The sequence below is a fragment of the Alosa sapidissima genome, chromosome 17 (genome assembly GCF_018492685.1).
Source record: "Alosa sapidissima isolate fAloSap1 chromosome 17, fAloSap1.pri, whole genome shotgun sequence".
Lineage (NCBI taxonomy): Eukaryota > Metazoa > Chordata > Actinopteri > Clupeiformes > Clupeidae > Alosa > Alosa sapidissima.
The window spans coordinates 32,865,511-32,884,455 of record NC_055973.1 but is presented as its reverse complement, the minus strand read 5'-3'; the positions used below and the strand labels follow the sequence as shown (position 1 = coordinate 32,884,455).

The 18,945-nt window shown below is 46.0% G+C and overlaps 2 protein-coding genes across 5 annotated transcripts in view; one reads left to right on the top strand and one right to left on the bottom strand.

Annotated features, from left to right (window-relative positions):
- mbtps2 (membrane-bound transcription factor peptidase, site 2) lies at nucleotides 1-10,983 on the bottom strand. Of its 3 annotated transcripts, none has more exons than XM_042068368.1 (12): nucleotides 10,508-10,983; nucleotides 10,057-10,205; nucleotides 9,652-9,790; nucleotides 9,006-9,109; nucleotides 8,559-8,686; nucleotides 8,083-8,201; nucleotides 6,988-7,168; nucleotides 3,095-3,189; nucleotides 2,238-2,448; nucleotides 1,527-1,602; nucleotides 878-1,099; nucleotides 1-821 (listed from the first exon to the last, which is right to left on the bottom strand). In XM_042068368.1, coding segments are annotated over exons 1-12 (1,500 nt in total). In that variant the 5' UTR covers nucleotides 10,583-10,983; the 3' UTR covers nucleotides 1-820. The 3 variants fall into 3 exon arrangements, with proteins under 3 accessions (XP_041924302.1, XP_041924301.1, XP_041924300.1); XM_042068367.1 differs by having other exon boundaries at nucleotides 1-815; XM_042068366.1 differs by having other exon boundaries at nucleotides 1-1,099.
- Nucleotides 10,984-14,423: 3,440 nt separating this feature from the next.
- The window catches only part of smpx (small muscle protein X-linked), a 13,222-nt gene continuing 8,700 nt past the window's right edge, over nucleotides 14,424-18,945 (top strand). The window contains exons 1-2 of one of the 2 annotated variants that reach the window (XM_042067695.1): nucleotides 14,424-14,505; nucleotides 14,961-15,045. The gene's annotated coding sequence lies outside the window, so the exon portion shown is untranslated. Of the gene's footprint in view, nucleotides 14,506-14,960; nucleotides 15,046-15,792; nucleotides 15,975-18,945 lie in introns of those variants that run through there. The other variant, XM_042067694.1, reaches the window with a different exon arrangement.

Sequence of the window (18,945 nt, the reverse complement as noted above, 5' to 3'; positions counted from 1 at the left end):
TCATGTTCCAAAGGAGATAGGAGATTTATTGGGGTGGGGGAACAATGACTTTATGATCTTTTCAGTGTTCTCCACAACCAAAACGTTCCATGGTTTCATAAACAACAACAACTCCCTTTTACTGAGCTTGAGCAAAGTGCTTTTAGTTTCAGGAATGAACATCACCCCAACTGGACCTCCTCCAGTGGATATGGAAAGTGACCATGGGATAGGAACCCACGCAGCGTTCACGGGGGGGGGGGGGGGAGCGACACAGACTAACATGGACATAAAGCAGAAGGGCCCTTCAGGTGGAGAGCGTCCAGTGCGTGCATAGCAAAGACATCATGACATGGCGTACACTCTGTGTGTATGCATGGGATACTACTGGGATATGATGCGGGACTAAAACAGTGCTTTAACAGCGTCCGTGGTTTGTTGAGTCCCTTTTGTTGGTTTTTGTTTTGTTTCTTTCAAACAGCAGCAGGCATTTTTTATTTTTTTGGAGCAAGGATACACTAAATTTTCCCCAAAGCCATCGCAACAAGGTTGCACAGGCAATCGAGCCCAATGAAGAATAACTCATCCTCCATGTTTGGCCATCTTGTGACGGAGGGACCATGGATACGGACTGTGCCACTTTCTTATCAGATGCTAGAGCATGATGGGAGATGTAGTTTTACTCTACTTCCCTTCCAAGGGTCTCTGAGTCGGAGTTCATGAGCTTGAATGTGATTGGTCGAGTCAGAGGGGGAGGGGACTTATCTGATGATGAGAGAAGGACCTGATCCAAAGTCCTCTGCCCCAGCTCTCTGTGTGTGTGTGTGTGTGTGTGTGTGTGTGTGTGTGTGTGTGTGTGTGTGTGTGTGTGTGTGTGTGTGTGTGTGTGTGTGCGTGCTATCGCGCCGTGACCATCCAGAGTCCCAGCGCTACGTTGGCAGCGAGCAGGGCACTGCCGCCCAGCAGGATGCAGAAGCCCAGCATCTCCCGACGGCTCCTCTCGGGTACCAGCGTGCCCAGCGACGCCTCCAGGAACGACGTCAGCATCCACTGGCCGTCCAGAGCGAAGCAGGGCACCGCGTTCACCACCGCCAAAGCCCCCGACAATGACACCAGGTATCTCAGGGAGGCTAGGGTCAAGGGTCATACAGGCTGAATGGAACAAGGGCAGGGGCACCATGCAAACTAATGAGCTAAAAAGGCATCTTATTTGACTGGAGTGATTGGCTAATAATAGCAATGCCTAAATGAATGTACAAGTGACTGAAGCAAGCAGTAGACTTGAGTGGATCATTAGGAAACAACAACCTTTTGGCATTGACCTCTAGCACGGACAAAACAATTGTTTTTGTCATGAACATTATACATTGCATTTACTCATGCAAGCATGTGGTTGAAATTATTGTAATGGAGGAAGTGAATTTTTTTCATGGCTGAGTGGATAAACATTACAATAAGGGAGAAGGGAAGTGTATTATATTCTAGAATATATTGTTCTATATTCTATATTCTAGAATTCTATTCTAAAAACACATTTCAGAGGATACTTGCAGAAGGTCTCCAGCAGCACCGGCAGGTCCAAGTGTAGGAAGCCGAGGCGAGGCACGAAGTTTGAAAGACTCACTGACAGAGAGGAGGGAAGTAAGGAACAAACATAGAACACATAGGAACAAACTTAGAACGCAAAGGCCTTCGTACACACAGTCTGTATTTTTTGTGCAAAATTGTTGGATGATTGAAAAATAAGCAAGATGTTGCGTAGTGTCAATCGTGTTTGCACACTGATTCCACAACTTTGAACCATTAAAATTGAAATTGGAGTTTCAATTTCAATAGGGAGTTTTTCCTCGCCCCTGTTACTCATGGGCCTTCTCTGGTTGTTTAACACTCTGTAAAGCGCCATGAGACATGTGCAATGTTTTAGCGCTCTATAAGTGATATTAAATTGAAATTAAAAAAGTTTTTGGTACAAAGTGCAAAGACCATAACTTTAAGACTGATTCAAATGATGAGTGAGAGACATTCAGCAGATGATACAGCATTACTAAAACACACCTTCATCCACCAACAGAAGTGGTACTGATCTTACTGGACTGATCCAAACGATCCACTGAAGACCTAAATTAGTACGTACTAAGCTAACAGGTTGGACATACTTTTGAGGTCGTCATATTAGGTTGTGCAACAAATATTTTTAGAAACAAAAATGACATTAAAGGGATGCACTTGAAAAAATGAGAGCACCAGGTGGCGCTCACCTGAGTACTGCAGGTGGGAGGGGTAGCCGACGAAGAGCATGTCAGGATGGGGTGGGTGACGTACGCGGATGAGCCGTGTCTGGTTCTCCAGCGAGGGCACCATGCACAGGCTGGGCCCTGCCCCCTCGCCCTGCTCCTGCTTCTGGCAGTCCGCGTTGGTCATGCAGGTGGGACTGGACTCCATGGTCCTCCGCGCAGGCAAGCAGGCGTACTGCAGGGGAGTGGAGACTGGTGAGGGACTCAGGCCAACTTTGTAGTTCAGCCGACAAGTACAAGTGTCTCGACAAAATATGAAGTAAAAGAGACAACATTTCCGTCTGCTAGGGTGTCGAGAAGCTTGTCACGTACATCAAATAATTTGAAACACCGCAGACATTGTTGCATACTCAACTGTTGGATATCAACTGAAAGTTCTACTGGAGTTCCGAGTTCCATTGCGTGTTGCTGTAGTTACGGTGTGTGTCTATGCAACATTGTTATAGAAACTAGTTGACTAGTTATATTCGCGCTGAACTATGAAAGTCTGCAGATCCGCAACATCCGTCGGCAACAATTAATTTTTGTCGAGCGACACTTGTCGCCTGAACTATAAATTGCCCTTCTTGCAGAAGAGAAGATTATTCAGCAATACTGTGACAAAGTAGGTCTACATGGCCATTCCATCAAGTTTCGGTGCGTCATCGCCATTCAATGTGTGTGTGTGTGATGTACATTATGCAAACCACAAAGGGCGCCTGGGTATCAATTTGTTTATGTCTGTTTGTGTTTACATATGCGTACTTGTGTGTGTGTTTACATATGTGTGCGTTTCTGTGTCAACCTCTGCCTCTACGTGACGTGTGCGGTTAGTTTCCTACCATCCTGCCCTCCTGGTTGCTGTGGTAGGAGAAGCAGAGGTCGGTCAGGCTGTTGTTGCTGCAGCACTCCATCGTCCCATCCAGACGCTTGTAAGCTATAGACGGAGAAACCAAGAATGGATGGAGTGTTTCATGGTGTAGACAACAAATATCAAGGAGGTTTTACAGTTGGAAAGTTTAATGTTCAAAAGACTACAGCAACATAGAGGCTGCACATGATCTCTCACCAGTCAGATGCATTGCTGGTATTAGAAATGTATAATGCCATATAATGATCTCTCACCAGTCAGATGCATTGCTGGTATTAGAAATGTATAATGTCATATAATGCAGGATTCATTTGTCCTTCTTTTTTTGTGTGCATTATACATAAACATGGCTTACTGCAAAGTGCTACCAGTCAAACTGGTCAGACAAAAATGTCCTTCGGGATGAATAAAGTATCTATCTATCTATCTATCTATCTATCTATCTAGTCCTGAAATAGAGATCATTTGCACCCAGGAGTGCATGTAAAACAATCAGGTGTGGTACGCACATATGCAAACACACAAACAGTGCACAGTTTGTGGATGCAGCGGGGGAGGAAAATGACAGAAACCAGTTCTGCATCACTAGAGTACACAGAGATACAGAAAATAAAAGCACACGCATTATGGGCCGCTGTTTCGGGCTCTTTTGAATACCTCCTCTGGATTGTATGTATGTAAAGTATTGCCACTCTCAGAGCTCCAGCAGCACCACAGTTTAAATGTGCTTGTTTCCTTGTAAGTCACTTTGGATATACAGTTAGTGTCAGCTGAATGAATAAATGTAATGTACTGTAATGTACTGTAATGTACTGTACGGTAATGTACGGTAATGTACTGCTCTGCTTTGCTCTGCACCTGCCCCTGTGCTGAGCTGAGCCGAGCCGAACTGTGGTGTGGTGTGGTGTGGTGTGGTGTGTGTGGTGTTGTGTGGTGTTGTGTGGTGGTGTGTGGCGAGTGGAGTGTGTGTGGTGGTGTGTGTGTTGTGGTGTGGTGTGGTGTGGTGTGGTGTTGTGACGTGTGTGTGTGGTGCTGTGTGGTGTAGGGTAGTGTGTGTAGTGTTGTGTGGTGTAGTGTAGTGTGTGTAGTGTGTGTGGTGTAGTGTGTGTGGTGGGTGTGGTGTTGTGTAGCGAGTGGAGTGTGTGTGGTGTTGTGTGTAGTGTGTGTGGTGTGTGTGGTGTTGTGTAGCGAGTGGAGTGTGTGTGGTGTTGTGTGGCGTGTGTGTGGTGTTGTGTGTGGTGTGTGGGGTGTGTGTGGTGTTGTGTGTGGTGTGTGGGGTGTGTGTGGTGTTGTGTGTGGTGTGTGGTGTTGTGTGGTGTTGTATAATGTTGTGTGGTGTTGTATAATGTGTTGTATAATGTTGTGTGGTGTTGTGTGGTGTGGTGTGGTGTGGTGTGGTGTGGTGTGTGTGGTGCTGTAGGGTAGTGTGCGTAGTGTTGTGTGGTGTAGTGTAGTGTGTGTAGTGTGTGTGGTGTAGTGTGTGTGGTGCTGTGTGGTGTAGTGTAGTGTGTGTAGTGTGTGTGGTGTAGTGTGTGTGGTGCTGTGTGGTGTAGTGTAGTGTGTGTGGTGCTGCTATGTAGTGTGTTTAGTGCTGTGTGGTGTTGCATGGTGTAGTGTAGGGTGTTGTGTAATGTTGTGTGGTGTTGTGTGGTGCTGTGTGGTGTTGTAGGGTGCTGTGTGGTGCTGTGTAGGGTGTGTGCTGCTGTGTAGTGTGTGTGTGGTGCTGCTGTGTAGTGTGTGTGCTGCTGCTGTGTAGTGTGTGTGCTGCTGTGTGGTGCTGTAGGGTGCTGTGTAATGTTATGTGGTGTTGTGTGGTGTTGTAGGGTGTTGTGTAATGTTGTGTGGTGTTGTGTGGTGCTGTGTGGTGTGTGTGCTGCTATGTAGTGTGTTTAGTGCTGTGTGGTGTTGCATGGTGTAGTGTAGGGTGTTGTGTAATGTTGTGTGGTGTTGTGTGGTGCTGTGTGGTGTTGTAGGGTGCTGTGTGGTGCTGTGTAGTGTGGTGTGGTGTGGTGTGTGTGGTGTTGTGTGGTGTGTGTGGTGCTGTGTAGTGTGTGTGGTGCTGTGCAGTGTAGTGTGTGTGGTGCTGTGTGGTGCTGTGTAGTGTGTGTGCTGCTGTGTAGTGTGTGTGGTGCTGCTGTGTAGTGTGTGTGGTGCTGTGTGGTGTTGTAGGGTGTTGTGTGGTGCTGTAGGGTGTGGTGTGGTGTGTGGTGCTGTAGGGTGTGGTGTGGTGTGTGGTGCTGTGTGGTGCTGTTGTGTGGTGCTGTGTGGTGCTGTGTGGTGTGTGTGCTGCTGTGTGGTGCTGTGTGGTGCTGTGTGGTGCTGTGTAGTGTGTGTGGTGCTGTGTAGTGTGTGTGGTGCTGTGTAGTGTGTGTGGTGCTGCTGTGTGGTGCTGTGTGGTGTTGTGTGGTGCTGTGTGGTGCTGTAGGGTGTGGTGTGGTGCTGTGTGGTGCTGTGTGGTGTTGTAGGGTGGTGTGTGGTGCTGTGTGGTGCTGTGTGGTGCTGTGTGGTGCTGTGTGGTGCTGTGTGGTGCTGTGTGGTGTGTGTGCTGCTGTGTGGTGTGTGTGCTGCTGTGTGGTGTGTGTGCTGCTGTGTGGTGTGTGTGCTGCTGTGTGGTGTGTGTGCTGCTGTGTGCTGCTGTGTAGTGTGTGTGGTGCTGCTGTGTGGTGCTGTGTGGTGTTGTGTGGTGCTGTGTGCTGCTGTGTAGTGTGTGTGGTGCTGCTGTGTGGTACTGTGTGGTGTTGTGTGGTGCTGTGTGGTGCTGTGTGGTGTTGTGTGCTGCTGTGTGGTGTGGTGCATTGTTGTGCCAGGGCGGTGGGCTGTGTGGTGCTGTTGTGTGGTGCTGTGTGGTGTTGTGTAATGTTGTGTAATGTTGTGTGGTGCTGTGTGGTGCTGTGTGGTGTGTGTAGTGCTGTGTGGTGCTGTGTGGTGCTGTGTGGTGCTGTGTAGTGCTGTGTAGTGCTGTGTGGTGTTGTAGGGTGTTGTAGGGTGTTGTGTAATGTTGTGTAATGTTGTGTGGTGCTGTGTGGTGCTGTGTGGTGCTGTGTGGTGCTGTGTGGTGCTGTGTGGTGCTGTGTGGTGCTGTGTGGTGCTGTGTGGTGCTGTGTAGTGTGTGTGCTGCTGTGTGCTGCTGTGTGCTGCTGTGTGGTGCTGTGTAGTGTGTGTGGTGCTGCTGTGTGGTGCTGTGTAATGTTGTGTGGTGCTGTGTAATGTTGTGTGGTGCATTGTTGTGCCAGGGCGGTGGGCTGTGTGGTGCTGTTGTGTGGTGCTGTGTGGTGTTGTAGGGTGTTGTGTAATGTTGTGTGGTGTTGTGTGGTGCTGTGTGGTGTTGTAGGGTGTTGTGTAATGTGGTGTGGTGTTGTGTAATGTTGTGTGGTGCTGTGTGGTGCTGTGTAATGTTGTGTGGTGCTGTGTAGTGTGTGTGGTGCTGTGTAGTGTGTGTGGTGCTGTGTGGTGCTGTGTGGTGCTGTGTGGTGCTGTGTAATGTTGTGTGGTGTTGTGTAATGTTGTGTAATGTTGTGTAATGTTGTGTGGTGCTGTGTGGTGCTGTGTGGTGCTGTGTGGTGCTGTAGGGTGTTGTGTGGTGTTGTAGGGTGTTGTGTAATGTTGTGTGGTGCTGTGTAGTGTGTGTAGTGTGTGTAGTGTGTGTGGTGCTGTGTGTTGTGTGCGGTGCTGTGTGGTGTTGTAGGGTGTTGTGTAATGTTGTGTGGTGCTGTGTGGTGCTGTGTAGTGTGTGTGGTGCTGTGTGGTGCTGTGTGGTGTGTGTGGTGCTGTGTGGTGCTGTGTGGTGCTGTGTGGTGTGTGTAGTGTGTGTAGTGTGTGTAATGCTGTGTGGTGCATTGCTGTGCCAGGGCGGTGGGCTGGTACCTCGTCCGGCTGCCCAGCTGATCTGCAGATTGCTGGCCCTGGCGCAGTAGCCCGTCTGTGGGTGCTGGACGAGCTGCCGGATGCAGGACTGCCAGTCGTCCACCCCGCGCACCTCACAGTCCTCCAGACGCGTCACCAGGTTGCCCACAAACAGCCCCCGCGGTCCACTGCTGGGCGAGCCCTACAGGACAACACACGACAGGATAACACACGACAGGACAACACACGACAGGACAACACACGACAGGACAACACACGACAGGACAACACACGACAGGACATCACACGACAGGACAACAGAACAGCTGAGCAGCTAACGCTCCACTACAACGCAGCTAACGCTCCACTACAACACAGCTACCGCTCCACTACAACACAGCTAACACTACAACACAGCTAACGCTCCACTACAACACAGCTACCGCTCCACTACAACACAGTTAACGCTCCACCGGAAATAAATGAGCTACCTGACAAGCCTTGAATATGCTACATACACAAGGCTTGAATGGGCTACATGCACAAGGCTTGAATGGGCTACATGCACAAGGCTTGAATGGGCTACATGCACAAGGCTTGAATGGGCTACATGCACAAGGCTTGAATGGGCTACATGCACAAGGCTTTCTCTCTTGAATAGGCTACATGCACAAGGCTTGTCAGGTAGCTCATTTATTTCCGGTGCACTGTAGATCAAATGTTACGAGGGCAGCCATGGCCTACTGGTTAGCACTCTGGACTTGTAACCGGAGGGTTGCCGGTTCGAGCCCCGACCAGTGGGCCACCTAACCCCTCACTGCTCCCCGAGCGCCGCCGTTGTAGCAGGCAGCTCACTGCGCCGGGATTAGTGTGTGCTTCACCTCACTGTGTGTTCACTGTGTGCTGTGTGTGTTTCACTTATTCACCGATTGGGATAAATGCAGAGACCAAATTTCCCTCACGGGATCAAAAGAGTATATATACTTATACTCTTCTCTTAAAGTAGCTTTGGATGAGCGTCTGCTACATAAATGGAAATGGAAATTAAGTTGGTGTGTGTGTGTCATGTGAATGTAAATGAAGTTGGCCCTGTTTCATCCCACTGAGCGTACTCACCTCCACCACCTCAGTGACCAAGGCCCCAGCTCCAGTGTAGTAGAGGGGGAACAGCAGCAGAGGAAGCAGCAGGAGGAAACACAGAGCCGCCACGCACAGCATAAAGTTGTGCCATACTCCTACACACACACACACACACACACACACACACACACACACACACACACACACACACACACACACGTGTGTCCACTGTGTTTGTAGTCTTGCAACAGTGTCTAGTCATTATTTTCACAGCAAGGATTGTGTTCATAATCTTCGTCATCTTAAATCCGTGTGTGTGTGTGTGTGTACATGTGTGTAAGTGAGAGAGAGAGAGAGAGAGAGGCAGACAGAGAGAGAGAGAGAGAAGAGAGAGAGAGAGAGAGAGAGAGAGAGAGGCAGACAGAGAGAGAGAGAGAGAGAGAGAGAGAGAGAGAGAGAGAGGGAGAGTGAGAGAGAGAGAGAGGCAGACAGAGAGAGAGAGTTCATCTTACCTGCACAGAATATTCTGAGCTGCTGAACAGGAGAGATAAGATTCAGGTGTGTAGTGAAGAGGTCTACAAAGGCCCCAGGATACACTACAAACACAAAGATGCCAAACCCGTTCAGCCGCACCTGTTCCCTGTGGTGAGGGGTGAGAATCAACAGGGGGTCACAGGATTGTTTTTTATTTATTTACAGATTTTTAAAATTATTTACAGGCTCTTAGTAACTTGTCTGAACATGTCTGGACATATTGGAATGAATGAGATGCATTATTTAACAAACAAACAAAAAAAAAAAACAGTTAAACTCAGCAGACTGTAAACAAATACAACTCAGAAGTATAAATGGGCATTTTTTTGGCATATACAGTGTACACATATGAACTGATTTCTCACAGGTTCCATTGGCTCCTATTTAATTGCTGCGTGCAGTGCACCTTGTTTGCTTACACTTACCGCAGTGCTGCCACCCCATGGCCAAACTCATGTATTACTCCACTGACTAAGATGGCAATGAAGAAGTACGCCAGCTGACTCACGGGCAGGTTCACCCCGGGCACCTAGTTGTGACATCATGACAGGAAGAAAATAGAGGGGGTGGGGAGAGGAAATATGAGGGAAAACAGAAAGGGAAATCCCACTTCTGTTCTCCATCTACAACAGACACTCCACTCTCAGTCATTTACATTTAATTCCTCCCCTCCACCACATGTTATCGCTCTCTCCACACAGAGCCATCGCTAGAGTGTTTCCCCACTGCTTATCATGCCATCACTAGGGCACTATGGGAAAGGTGCCTTTCTGACAGCACTTCTGGTGTTTCCAGATTAGCCTCATACACATGATTGTAGACACCATCTCAACAATATTTTTAACATAATGGTGCATGGTTATGGTAAATTACTGTGCTATCATGTTCAGGACACAGATGAGAGTTTGAGTTTCAGTGTGGAAAATAATGTTCAGAAACATATCAAATGTATAATTAAGATCCATTTGTACAGCTAAAAATCCGAAGTTAGGAATCCTATACATTCTAGACTTGGAATTGTACATAAGAATACAGAATGTAACCTGAACCTCCCACCTCTGACACACTTACCACCACTTGGAGAACCTGCTCATGAGAACCTTCTGGGGCCTCTGAGGTCATCTGTTTCAGCGTCTGGTGCAGCGTCCGCGAGAGCAAGACCACGGAGCCGAACATGGCCACCACCCCAAACACCATACCTACGCTGAACCTGTATGTCAAACCATGGAGAGCAAACTCATGGCATGAGCATCTCTGAGAAACTACAGGTCAATCATTTCTGTGAATACTCCCAAAAACACAACCAACATTTTAGCAACCTAGAAATCTACACATAAAAAATAGTTTATGACAGAAAAGCAGAGGGGGTGGGGGGCTTTTGAAGGGATAAGCAGTGTCCTCACAAATTGCAAAGAAGAGAGGTAGGCTATGGTGTTAGACATAGTTAAGATCTTTAAAAAATACTTCTGCACTCACCATAAGTGAAGGAAGTGGGGGTTGATGCTAGCACATCTGGCAAACAGGCGGTTGAAAAGACCTGTTTGCCATTTTACGTGGAATGGGGACAGAGTGAGCCCGTTGGATGACAGCCAGGTCTCATACCTGTGTCTCACAGAAGTAGAAGTCTACAAGGAAAAGTGTATACAAAGTTCAGACACACAAAAGTCACAGGCTAACGTCATTGCTACAACATCAGGAGCCTAGTGTCAATTAACGTTTGACAATTTGTTGTCAGTTTGTTACGCTAACGGCTAACCCAACTATGGATCTTATGTTTAACTGTCGATCTTAGTTTGCTATATATCGATATCGATCTGGCCGTGATACGTATACGTCGCGAGGTGCGTGGGAAACTTGTCAGAATATTAACATGTTAGGTAGGATACCGTTAGCCCAAGACATTTACATTTACTGTTCAAAAGCCTACCTTTATGAGAGTGTCCGTTAGGTAGACGGCACACCATCCTCCCATCACACACACTACAATCGGGATAGGTATCATTGCGACACGGTTTGCGCTACACTTACGGACTGATTTGGGTTAAAATAAATTAATGAAAAGAGCGTTCGACGCAACATTTAGCAACATTGAGGTTGCATACATAAAAGCACTTTCATTTTCAGTATCCATGCACAAGCACAAGGCCTCTGCGTAAATTGCAGGGCGATTAAGGCAGAAAAAAGTATTGATGATGATGATGATGGAGGCTGGAGCACGATGTATACATATGACGTCATCTCCATGCGCCCACTGCAGCTCTATTTGACATTCTCTAGTTTAGATTTTTAACAACTGTTTGCTGATCAGTTTTTCCACGTATATCCAGCGTTTACAATGTGGTGTGTCGATGATCAGTTTTTGCAACAAGTTTCTGCAGGCTAATCTCATATTTTCACGCCATAAGTACTTCCGGGATATAAAACCAACCCGGACGTAATGGCTGAGCCAGAGAGCGCAAAGATAGTGACAGCAGAGAATGTCTAATAAGGGGAGAACCATAGACATAATATACATATATGTATGTATATATGTATATTATGTCTATGGGGAGAACTGCCACTCTCGGAAAACTTCCGGTTTCTGAACTGGTTGCAGTTCCTTCTGTGGTTCCACATGAGGGCGCTCGTCCACGAGTGCAGAATGCATGGAGGTCTATGGAGCTGTACCCCTCAAAATCCACTTTTCTCGGGATATAATTTTTTTTCAAGTAATTTGAGTATTGTATTCGAAAGGGGAGGCAAATAAAATACACTTGGTTGAGTATTATATTTTTTAAAGTCACTTAATTGTTCTTAAAAGCCTTTCAAATGTGTCAATGACGTCATTCATTAGCACAATGCTAGCGTGTTATGTGCAACAACGACCCAACCTGTAAGAAATCAAAAGGGCATAAGTACTCGTTCATTCAACTTTTGACCTATAACCCATGTTGAAGTTATACAAACTACAATCAAATCTGAGATTTGTCAACGACAATCAGGTGAAAGAGACAATTTTAGCCGTCTAGCTCCATTGACTCCCATTCATTCTGCACTCATGGCGATCGCCCCCAGTGGAACTCTGGTGGAACTGCATCCAAAATTCGGTACAATGGGACTTAATACGGAGTGGCAAGGCTCTCCGTAGACGGGCTCTGGTGACAGAGAGGGTTGAAGCGGAGCTGGTAATCAAGGATCTTTGATAGTGATCTTTGTAACAGTGATCTTTGAAAGTTTATCAACTTTCATCATAATACTGCAGGGAAAATTAACAATAATTTTGATTGTAAATGATCTTTTGGTTATGACTTTTTTTGTTGTGGTTATTTGGATATGGCTTGCTGTTTAGGCCTCATATTTAGGCCTACAGTATGCACAGTTACACTGTTATACTGTACCTCCAATACTTTTCCTGTTGTTCCTGGCTGCACACAAACTTAACTTCACAAAGATCTTTGGTCTACTCGGCTGTTGAGCCTCTTGATTACAGGGCACAAATAGCCAACCTTTTCAACCTTTTTTGTGCCACGGCACACTTTTGACACTTAAAATGTCCCACGGCACACTAACATCCTGTGTGAAGAAAAAATAAACATACCATAGCCTAAAATGTCAAATAATACACAGATATGGCCTTATTATGGCTTCTATGCAAGACCTGCTCAATAAAACAAGCGCCCTCTGTTTCATTTGTAGGTGACTATATCTAATTTAATTGTTGTTACGAACTGGATATGTGATGATTCTGTGAATACTGGATATGGGGCCCCCGTTGTACAATGCCTGCATACCACAAATAGTGCAATCATACAATCAATGAGAGCATGTGGTTATAAATTCTTTGATGCAACAGTTGCTTTTCTGGACCAGTGAGTGACATTTGGTTGGTTTTCTGCGTCTCTCACGGCACATTAGTGTGCCCCGGCACAGTGGTTGAAAAACACTATGCTAAACCTTGTTCCATACTTACATCACTGAAAGGACATTTTTATGGCATAAAAAGGTCATTGATCATTAATCAAAGACTAAATTTACTGCCAGGCAAATCTCTGTCATCATCTGCCATCCAAAAGTAAACCCTTAAAATGAGTGTGAGCAACCTGCAGGAAAGTGTCTCTGTGATACGATCTGAGGAGTAATTTTCCATACGGGCTAGACTGGAGACTGTTCTTTTGCAATGGAAGCTCAGTCTCCCCTCGGGCAGTCTGACGTTTCACAAAGAGTCATTATCTGCTCCAGGGGTAGCTTTGATAAGCTGCAATTATGTTGCTCTGTCACACAGATCTTAGAGATTAGTGGAGTGCCCCTTTGATTCAGTATGCTAAGCAGACCCTTGTTACATAATAACTAGTGTCCAGTCAGATCACGTTTTAAAATGTGTGGGCGGCATCTCGGCCAAAAAAGATAACAATAATGATTAGTCATTTTACAGCTTGTGGGCCGGACCCAAGCCAAGAGAAACAAGTTCATGCCAGTTATATCAGCCACATCTGGCCTTGCGATGAAGCATGACACTCAGCCAGAACAGTTTGGTAATATTTAGGAAGAAAGAGCAGTGGGTCAGATCCAATGGGCCAGTCCAAATGATCTGTGTCCACTTTCACTATGTGGGTCAGTTTTTAGCCAGAACTGGGCCAAACGTAGGTCACAACTTGGCAGGAACTGTGGAATAACTTGGCAGGAACTGTGGCACACCTGGGCAGGAACTGTGGCATAACTGTTCTATAGCATCCGTACCGCATTCAGGTTTAAGTTCCTATGGGTACCCGCTGGGTTAAAGTCTGTCTTGGAATATTTCCTGATCCCACCCCATCTTACACTTGTACTCATGTCCTTTGTGTCTCTTCACTGTCCTGTCCTATGAGGCACAGGCGTGGTCCAGAGGTGGGCCAGACATACAGTATTTCACTATCTTAGCAGGCAACTGACAGTGGGCCTGCCCAAAAGAACTGACTCTTCTTTTTTGTGGTTTTAACATTTTATTATTTAAATTAGGGCTGTCAATCGAAATCAAAAAAAATTAATCTAATTAATTACATACTCTGTGATTAATTAATCTAAATTAATCGCATATATAATTTTTGCTGTGAAAGTATTTTAAATATTTAAATTCAAATGAATCATTGATTAATCAGCATTAGTGACATTAAAGTTCAAAAACTCTTTTATTATTGTTTTCACTGTTCAAATAATTGCCATAATAATCTATGATATGACCTAATATGCTGAGGAAATAAATTCAAAAGTGCTTCAGGAGGAAGTTTTTTTTCACATACAAGGCATTTCAGTCCACAGATATAACCTAGGGGACACAATGAAAATTAATTAACACTCCCCTCAATGTCAACACTTATTTCTTTGCATTGATGTGCGACTATAGAGTTGATGAACTCCGGTGATATGCAAATTCCTTGCTGCAGACATTGCAGAGGACTTTATTTTCAACACTTTATTTTTTATCAACACCATCAGGCCGTTTTTTAAAAGTAAATGTTCCAATCAATGATCCAGGCAGCACGTTTTCTTCTCTCTCCTTCATTTTAGAGTCTAATTTTTACTGACTAGAACGGATCGGGGTCAAAGGTCATACGGAATCGATTAATCTGCTCTAATTTTTTTAATCAGTTATTTTTTCTCAAATTAATTAATCGAAATTAATCAGTTATTTTGACAGCCCTAATTTAAATACAGTCTCAAGCTGTCATGGGTGGACACTGAGGATGGAGAGTCACACTTGAGCATGACAGGCAACCCAATGAGGAAGTGAGCTGTGTTCCTTTGGAAAGCATTTCACAGAGGAGTGAATTTGCATAGCCATATTACCTGGATGCTGCCGAGTGTCTAGTGTTGGGTCAGTTGATGGCCTCTTGCCGAAAGCAAAGGTTGCCTGCAGATAGGTGAAGCTCAAGACTCAGGAAGCAAATATACCCAGTCAATTTGGCAGAGGTAAGTGACACAGCTCAGTGTTTTACAGGATAGCCAGACTTTCTTCCTCAGGATTCACAACGTCTGTGGTAGGAGTTCACTTCAGGTTTGTCTTTTGATTTCATCAACGTTATCTGATTAAATGTGGTGGGTTTTGTGTGTGCTGGAATAGGGAAAGCTTTGGATTAAAGCATCGGGGAACACCTGGGAAACTGTGGTGGTGGTGTGTGATGAAGTTTCCTAATGATAGCCTGACCTGCTTACTGTATATTGCACGATGTAGCTGGCTCTCGCGTCTGACCATGTCAGCCTAGTTAAGAGATCTGAAAACATCAAGACCGCCAGAACCGTTTCCACTAGGGATGGGGTTGTCATGTCAAACGGCAGACCAATCAGGAGGCTCCCTGAGTTCCGCCTGCCAGGGCATAAATTAGGTCAGGATCTTAATAAGGAATCGCTCTGCGATCCCCTCACAGGAGAAATTGAAGGAGGAGGAGAGGACCTGAGAGAGACCAGGCAGGGCGTGGTCTGCCCCCGAGCCTTACAAACACTTCTGAGGAGGTAAGGACCTTGAGGCATGGCACACCTTGCTAAGCTATCGCATGCGACAGGTTCCACTGTCCCTTTTAGCTGGAGATAGTGTGTATGTGAGTGTGAGTGTGTTCCGCTTGGGCTTCTGATGCTACAGGAGCCATGCAGGCAAAAGCAGGCCAGGAGGCAGGCTACTGCTTACGCTGTCATCCTCTAGCCATTTTGTTTTGGCTCGGCGTTTCTAGCACAGCATCACGTAGCACTTTTGCCACATGTCACCACAGCTGCTAGAGATGGTGTGAGGATGGTATGAAGAATGTTTATATATACTCTCTCATGGGATATGAAGTTATGCAGGGGTGTCCAGCTCTGTTTAGCATGTGTTCTATTGGTTTGGGAGTACCAATGCAGAGTAGGTATTGTTGTTGTCATTGTGTTTGTGTGTGTGGTCACAGAGTAACAGATACATACCCTGAAAGCCTTGTGCTATTTTTTGAAGTTTTGAATGAGGTGTCACAGAAAATGTGTGTGTGTAAGTTCAGTGTGTCTGTGTGACACGTCTACGAGATATTTGGTCTGGTTAAGGTGTCTCTTGCTCTCTCTCTCTCTCTCTCTCTCTCTCTCTCTCTGTGTATCTGAAGTGTCTGCGGTTGATGGCGAGTGAAAGCAGGTCCTCTCTGTGTATCACACTGCTATTTATAGTGAGAACAAATCCCAGATATGAGAGGAATCCCTCGTCCATTTTGTGGGGTGGTGAGAGAGGAGAGAGAGAGAGAGAGAGAAGGAGAGGGAGAGAGAATCAGAGAGAGTTTGCAGACCTGTGTCGTAGAACCATACTGGTCTAGTCTGGCTGGTCAAGTCCAAGTAGAGAGAGAAACAGAGGGGGGTGAAGGCAGCTAGACCTCAGCACCTGTCCTGTCTTATCCAGGCAGGCAAAAATCTGTGTTCTACTACATCAGGTAAGTGACTCAAATATGTGTGTGTGTGTGTGTGTGTGTGTGTGTGTGTGTGTGTGTGTGTATGTATATCTGTCTGCACATGTGTCTGTGTGAGTCAGCTTTGTATCCAACCTGAGGATATGTGTACAATTGTGGCCATGATGCAGTGTATGTGTGTAATAGTGTATCTTGCATGTTTAGCTAGTCAAAGCCACTCCATCTCCCCAATTAGACAGTGTACCTTTGAGGAATATTATGGTTTTGCCTTTCACTCGGCTCCACTGGCAACTATACTGTAGAGTATAAATGGTCTGAGGTGTTGTCCACTATGAACAAAAGGGCATTGCTCAACTGGGTGACTTATTGGACACTGAAATGTTAGCCAGAGATCTGCCTGTGATGCTCAGTGTGGAGTGAAAAGGGGAAAGAGGTTGAGTTAGCAGTGATGTTGATGTGTATTCAAATTAATGTGCATTGAAATTGATGTAATTTAAATAGTATAATTTAATATATTATATGTACACACACGCACACACACACACACGCACACACACACAACGCACACATACACAACACACACACACACACACACACACACACACACACACACATAACACACACACAACACACACATAACACAGACACAACACACACACACACACACACACACACACACACATAACACACACACATAACACACACACAACACACACATAACACAGACACAACACACACACACACACACACACACACACACACACACACACACACACACACACACACACATAACACACACACAACACACACATAACACACACACACACATAACACACACAACACATAACACACACACACACATAACACACACCCACACACACACACACAACAAGCACACACACACACACACACACATAACACACACACACACATAACACACACCCACACACACACACACAACAAGCACACACACACACACACACACATAACACACACACACACATAACACACACACACACATAACACAGAGTGCCGTAACCCTTGGTCAACAATGCCAGTACGAGAGGCCGGTCTGCTGGTCAACAATGCCAGTACGAGAGGCCGGTCTGCTGGTCAACAATGCCAGTACGAGAGGCCGGTCTGCTTTACATAATGTGACTAGTGGTGCACTTGCCATTAGGCATGCTAACATGCTAACACAGCACACACAGGTGTCATTGTTAGAAACCAGATCGGGTCCTTTTGATGGAGACACTTTTTAGCATGGGATTTGCATGGGGATATCTAAGGCTGTGGTATGGGAGTCGTGTGTGGGGCACAGCTCTGTGGGTGCGGGGTCAGTGGAGATGCTTTCAGTGAATGAATGAGTGAGTGAGTGGGTGAGTGAGTGAGTAGGTGTTGGAGAACTGTGTAGGTGCGGGGTCAGTGGAGATGCTTTGAGTGAATAAATGAGTGAGTGAGTGGGTGAGTGAGTGAGTAGGTGTTGGAGAACTGTGTAGGTGCGGGGTCAGTGGAGATGCTTTGAGTGAATAAATGAGTGAGTGAGTGGGTGAGTGAGTGAGTAGGTGTTGGAGAACTGTGTAGGTGCGGGGTCAGTGGAGATGCTTTGAGTGAGTGAATGAATGAGTGAGTGGGTGAGTGAGTGGGTGGGTGGGTGAGTGAGTGGGTGTTGGAGAACTGGGTGCGGGGTCAGTGGAGATGCTTTGAATGAGTGAGTGAGTGAGTGAGTGAGTGAGTGGGTGAATAAGTGAGTGAGTGAGTGAGTGAGTGAGTGAGTGAGTGAATAAGTGAGTGAGTGAGTGAGTGAGTGAGTGAGTGAGTGAGTGAATAAGTGAGTGAGTGAGTGAGTGAGTGAGTGAATAAGTGAGTGAGTGTTGGAGAACTGTGTAGGTGCGGGGTCAGTGGAGATGCTTTGAATGAGTGAGTGAGTGAGTGAGTGGGTGAGTGAGTGGGTGAGTGAGTGAGTGAGTGGGTGAGTGAGTGAGTGGGTGGGTGTTGGAGAACTGTGTGAAATTTATGTCAGCTGGGTCAAGTGGGCCTATATCATAGGAGATTAAGAGGTCTTGACTGTATGTGTATGTGTGTGTGTGTGTGTGTGTGTTTGTGTGTGTGTGTGTGTGTGTGTGCGTGTGTGCGGAGGGTGGCATGAGTGTACATCCTTGTGTGTATGTTTGTGGTTCAGTGTGTGCATCCATTATTGAGTTTGCATATTGTGTGTGTGTGTGTGTGTTTGTCTGAAAACCATGTGTCACCCATTGTGTGTGCAACAGCTTTAGCATATTCTGAGCGTGGATGTTTGAAAGGATGTTTGGTGTCCATCTGCAAGCACAGGGCAGCTGGACTGGTCCATCTCTCCCATATAAATATAACCCTCGGCTCCTGGGACCAGTGCTACACTTTATCCACTCAAGCCCCACTGTTGATACTGTAAACAAACAGCCTTAGCGACAGTAGCTAAGGCCCAGGACAGAAGCTTCCATCAGTATCCCTGTCAGTCCCCCCTCCCTCTCATTCTCTCTCTCTCTCTCTCATTCTCTCTCTCTCTCTCTTTCTCTCTCTCTCTCTCTAGATCCAGAGAGAAAGATCTAGATAATAAGAGAACAGGGCTTAGGAAATAGCTGAAATGTACCTACAGTGATCAAAGTGAAAACAGTTGAAAAGGACAGAGACCCAGAGTGTGGTAGATAACTCTTTCGGTTCACTACAGACCAGTAGGCACGGCTGAAGTGCCCTTGAGCAAGGCACCTAACCCCTCACTGCTCCCCGAGCGCCGCTGTCGCAGGCAGCTCACTGTGTTGGGATTAGTGTGTGCTTCACCTCACTGTGTGCTGAGTGTGTTTCACTAATTCAGGGATTGGGATAAATGCAGAGACCAAATTTCCCTCACAGGATCAAAAGAGTATATATACTTATACTTATATAGGGATCAAAAGAGTATATATACTTATACTTATATAGGGATCAAAAGAGTATATATACTTATACTTATATAGGG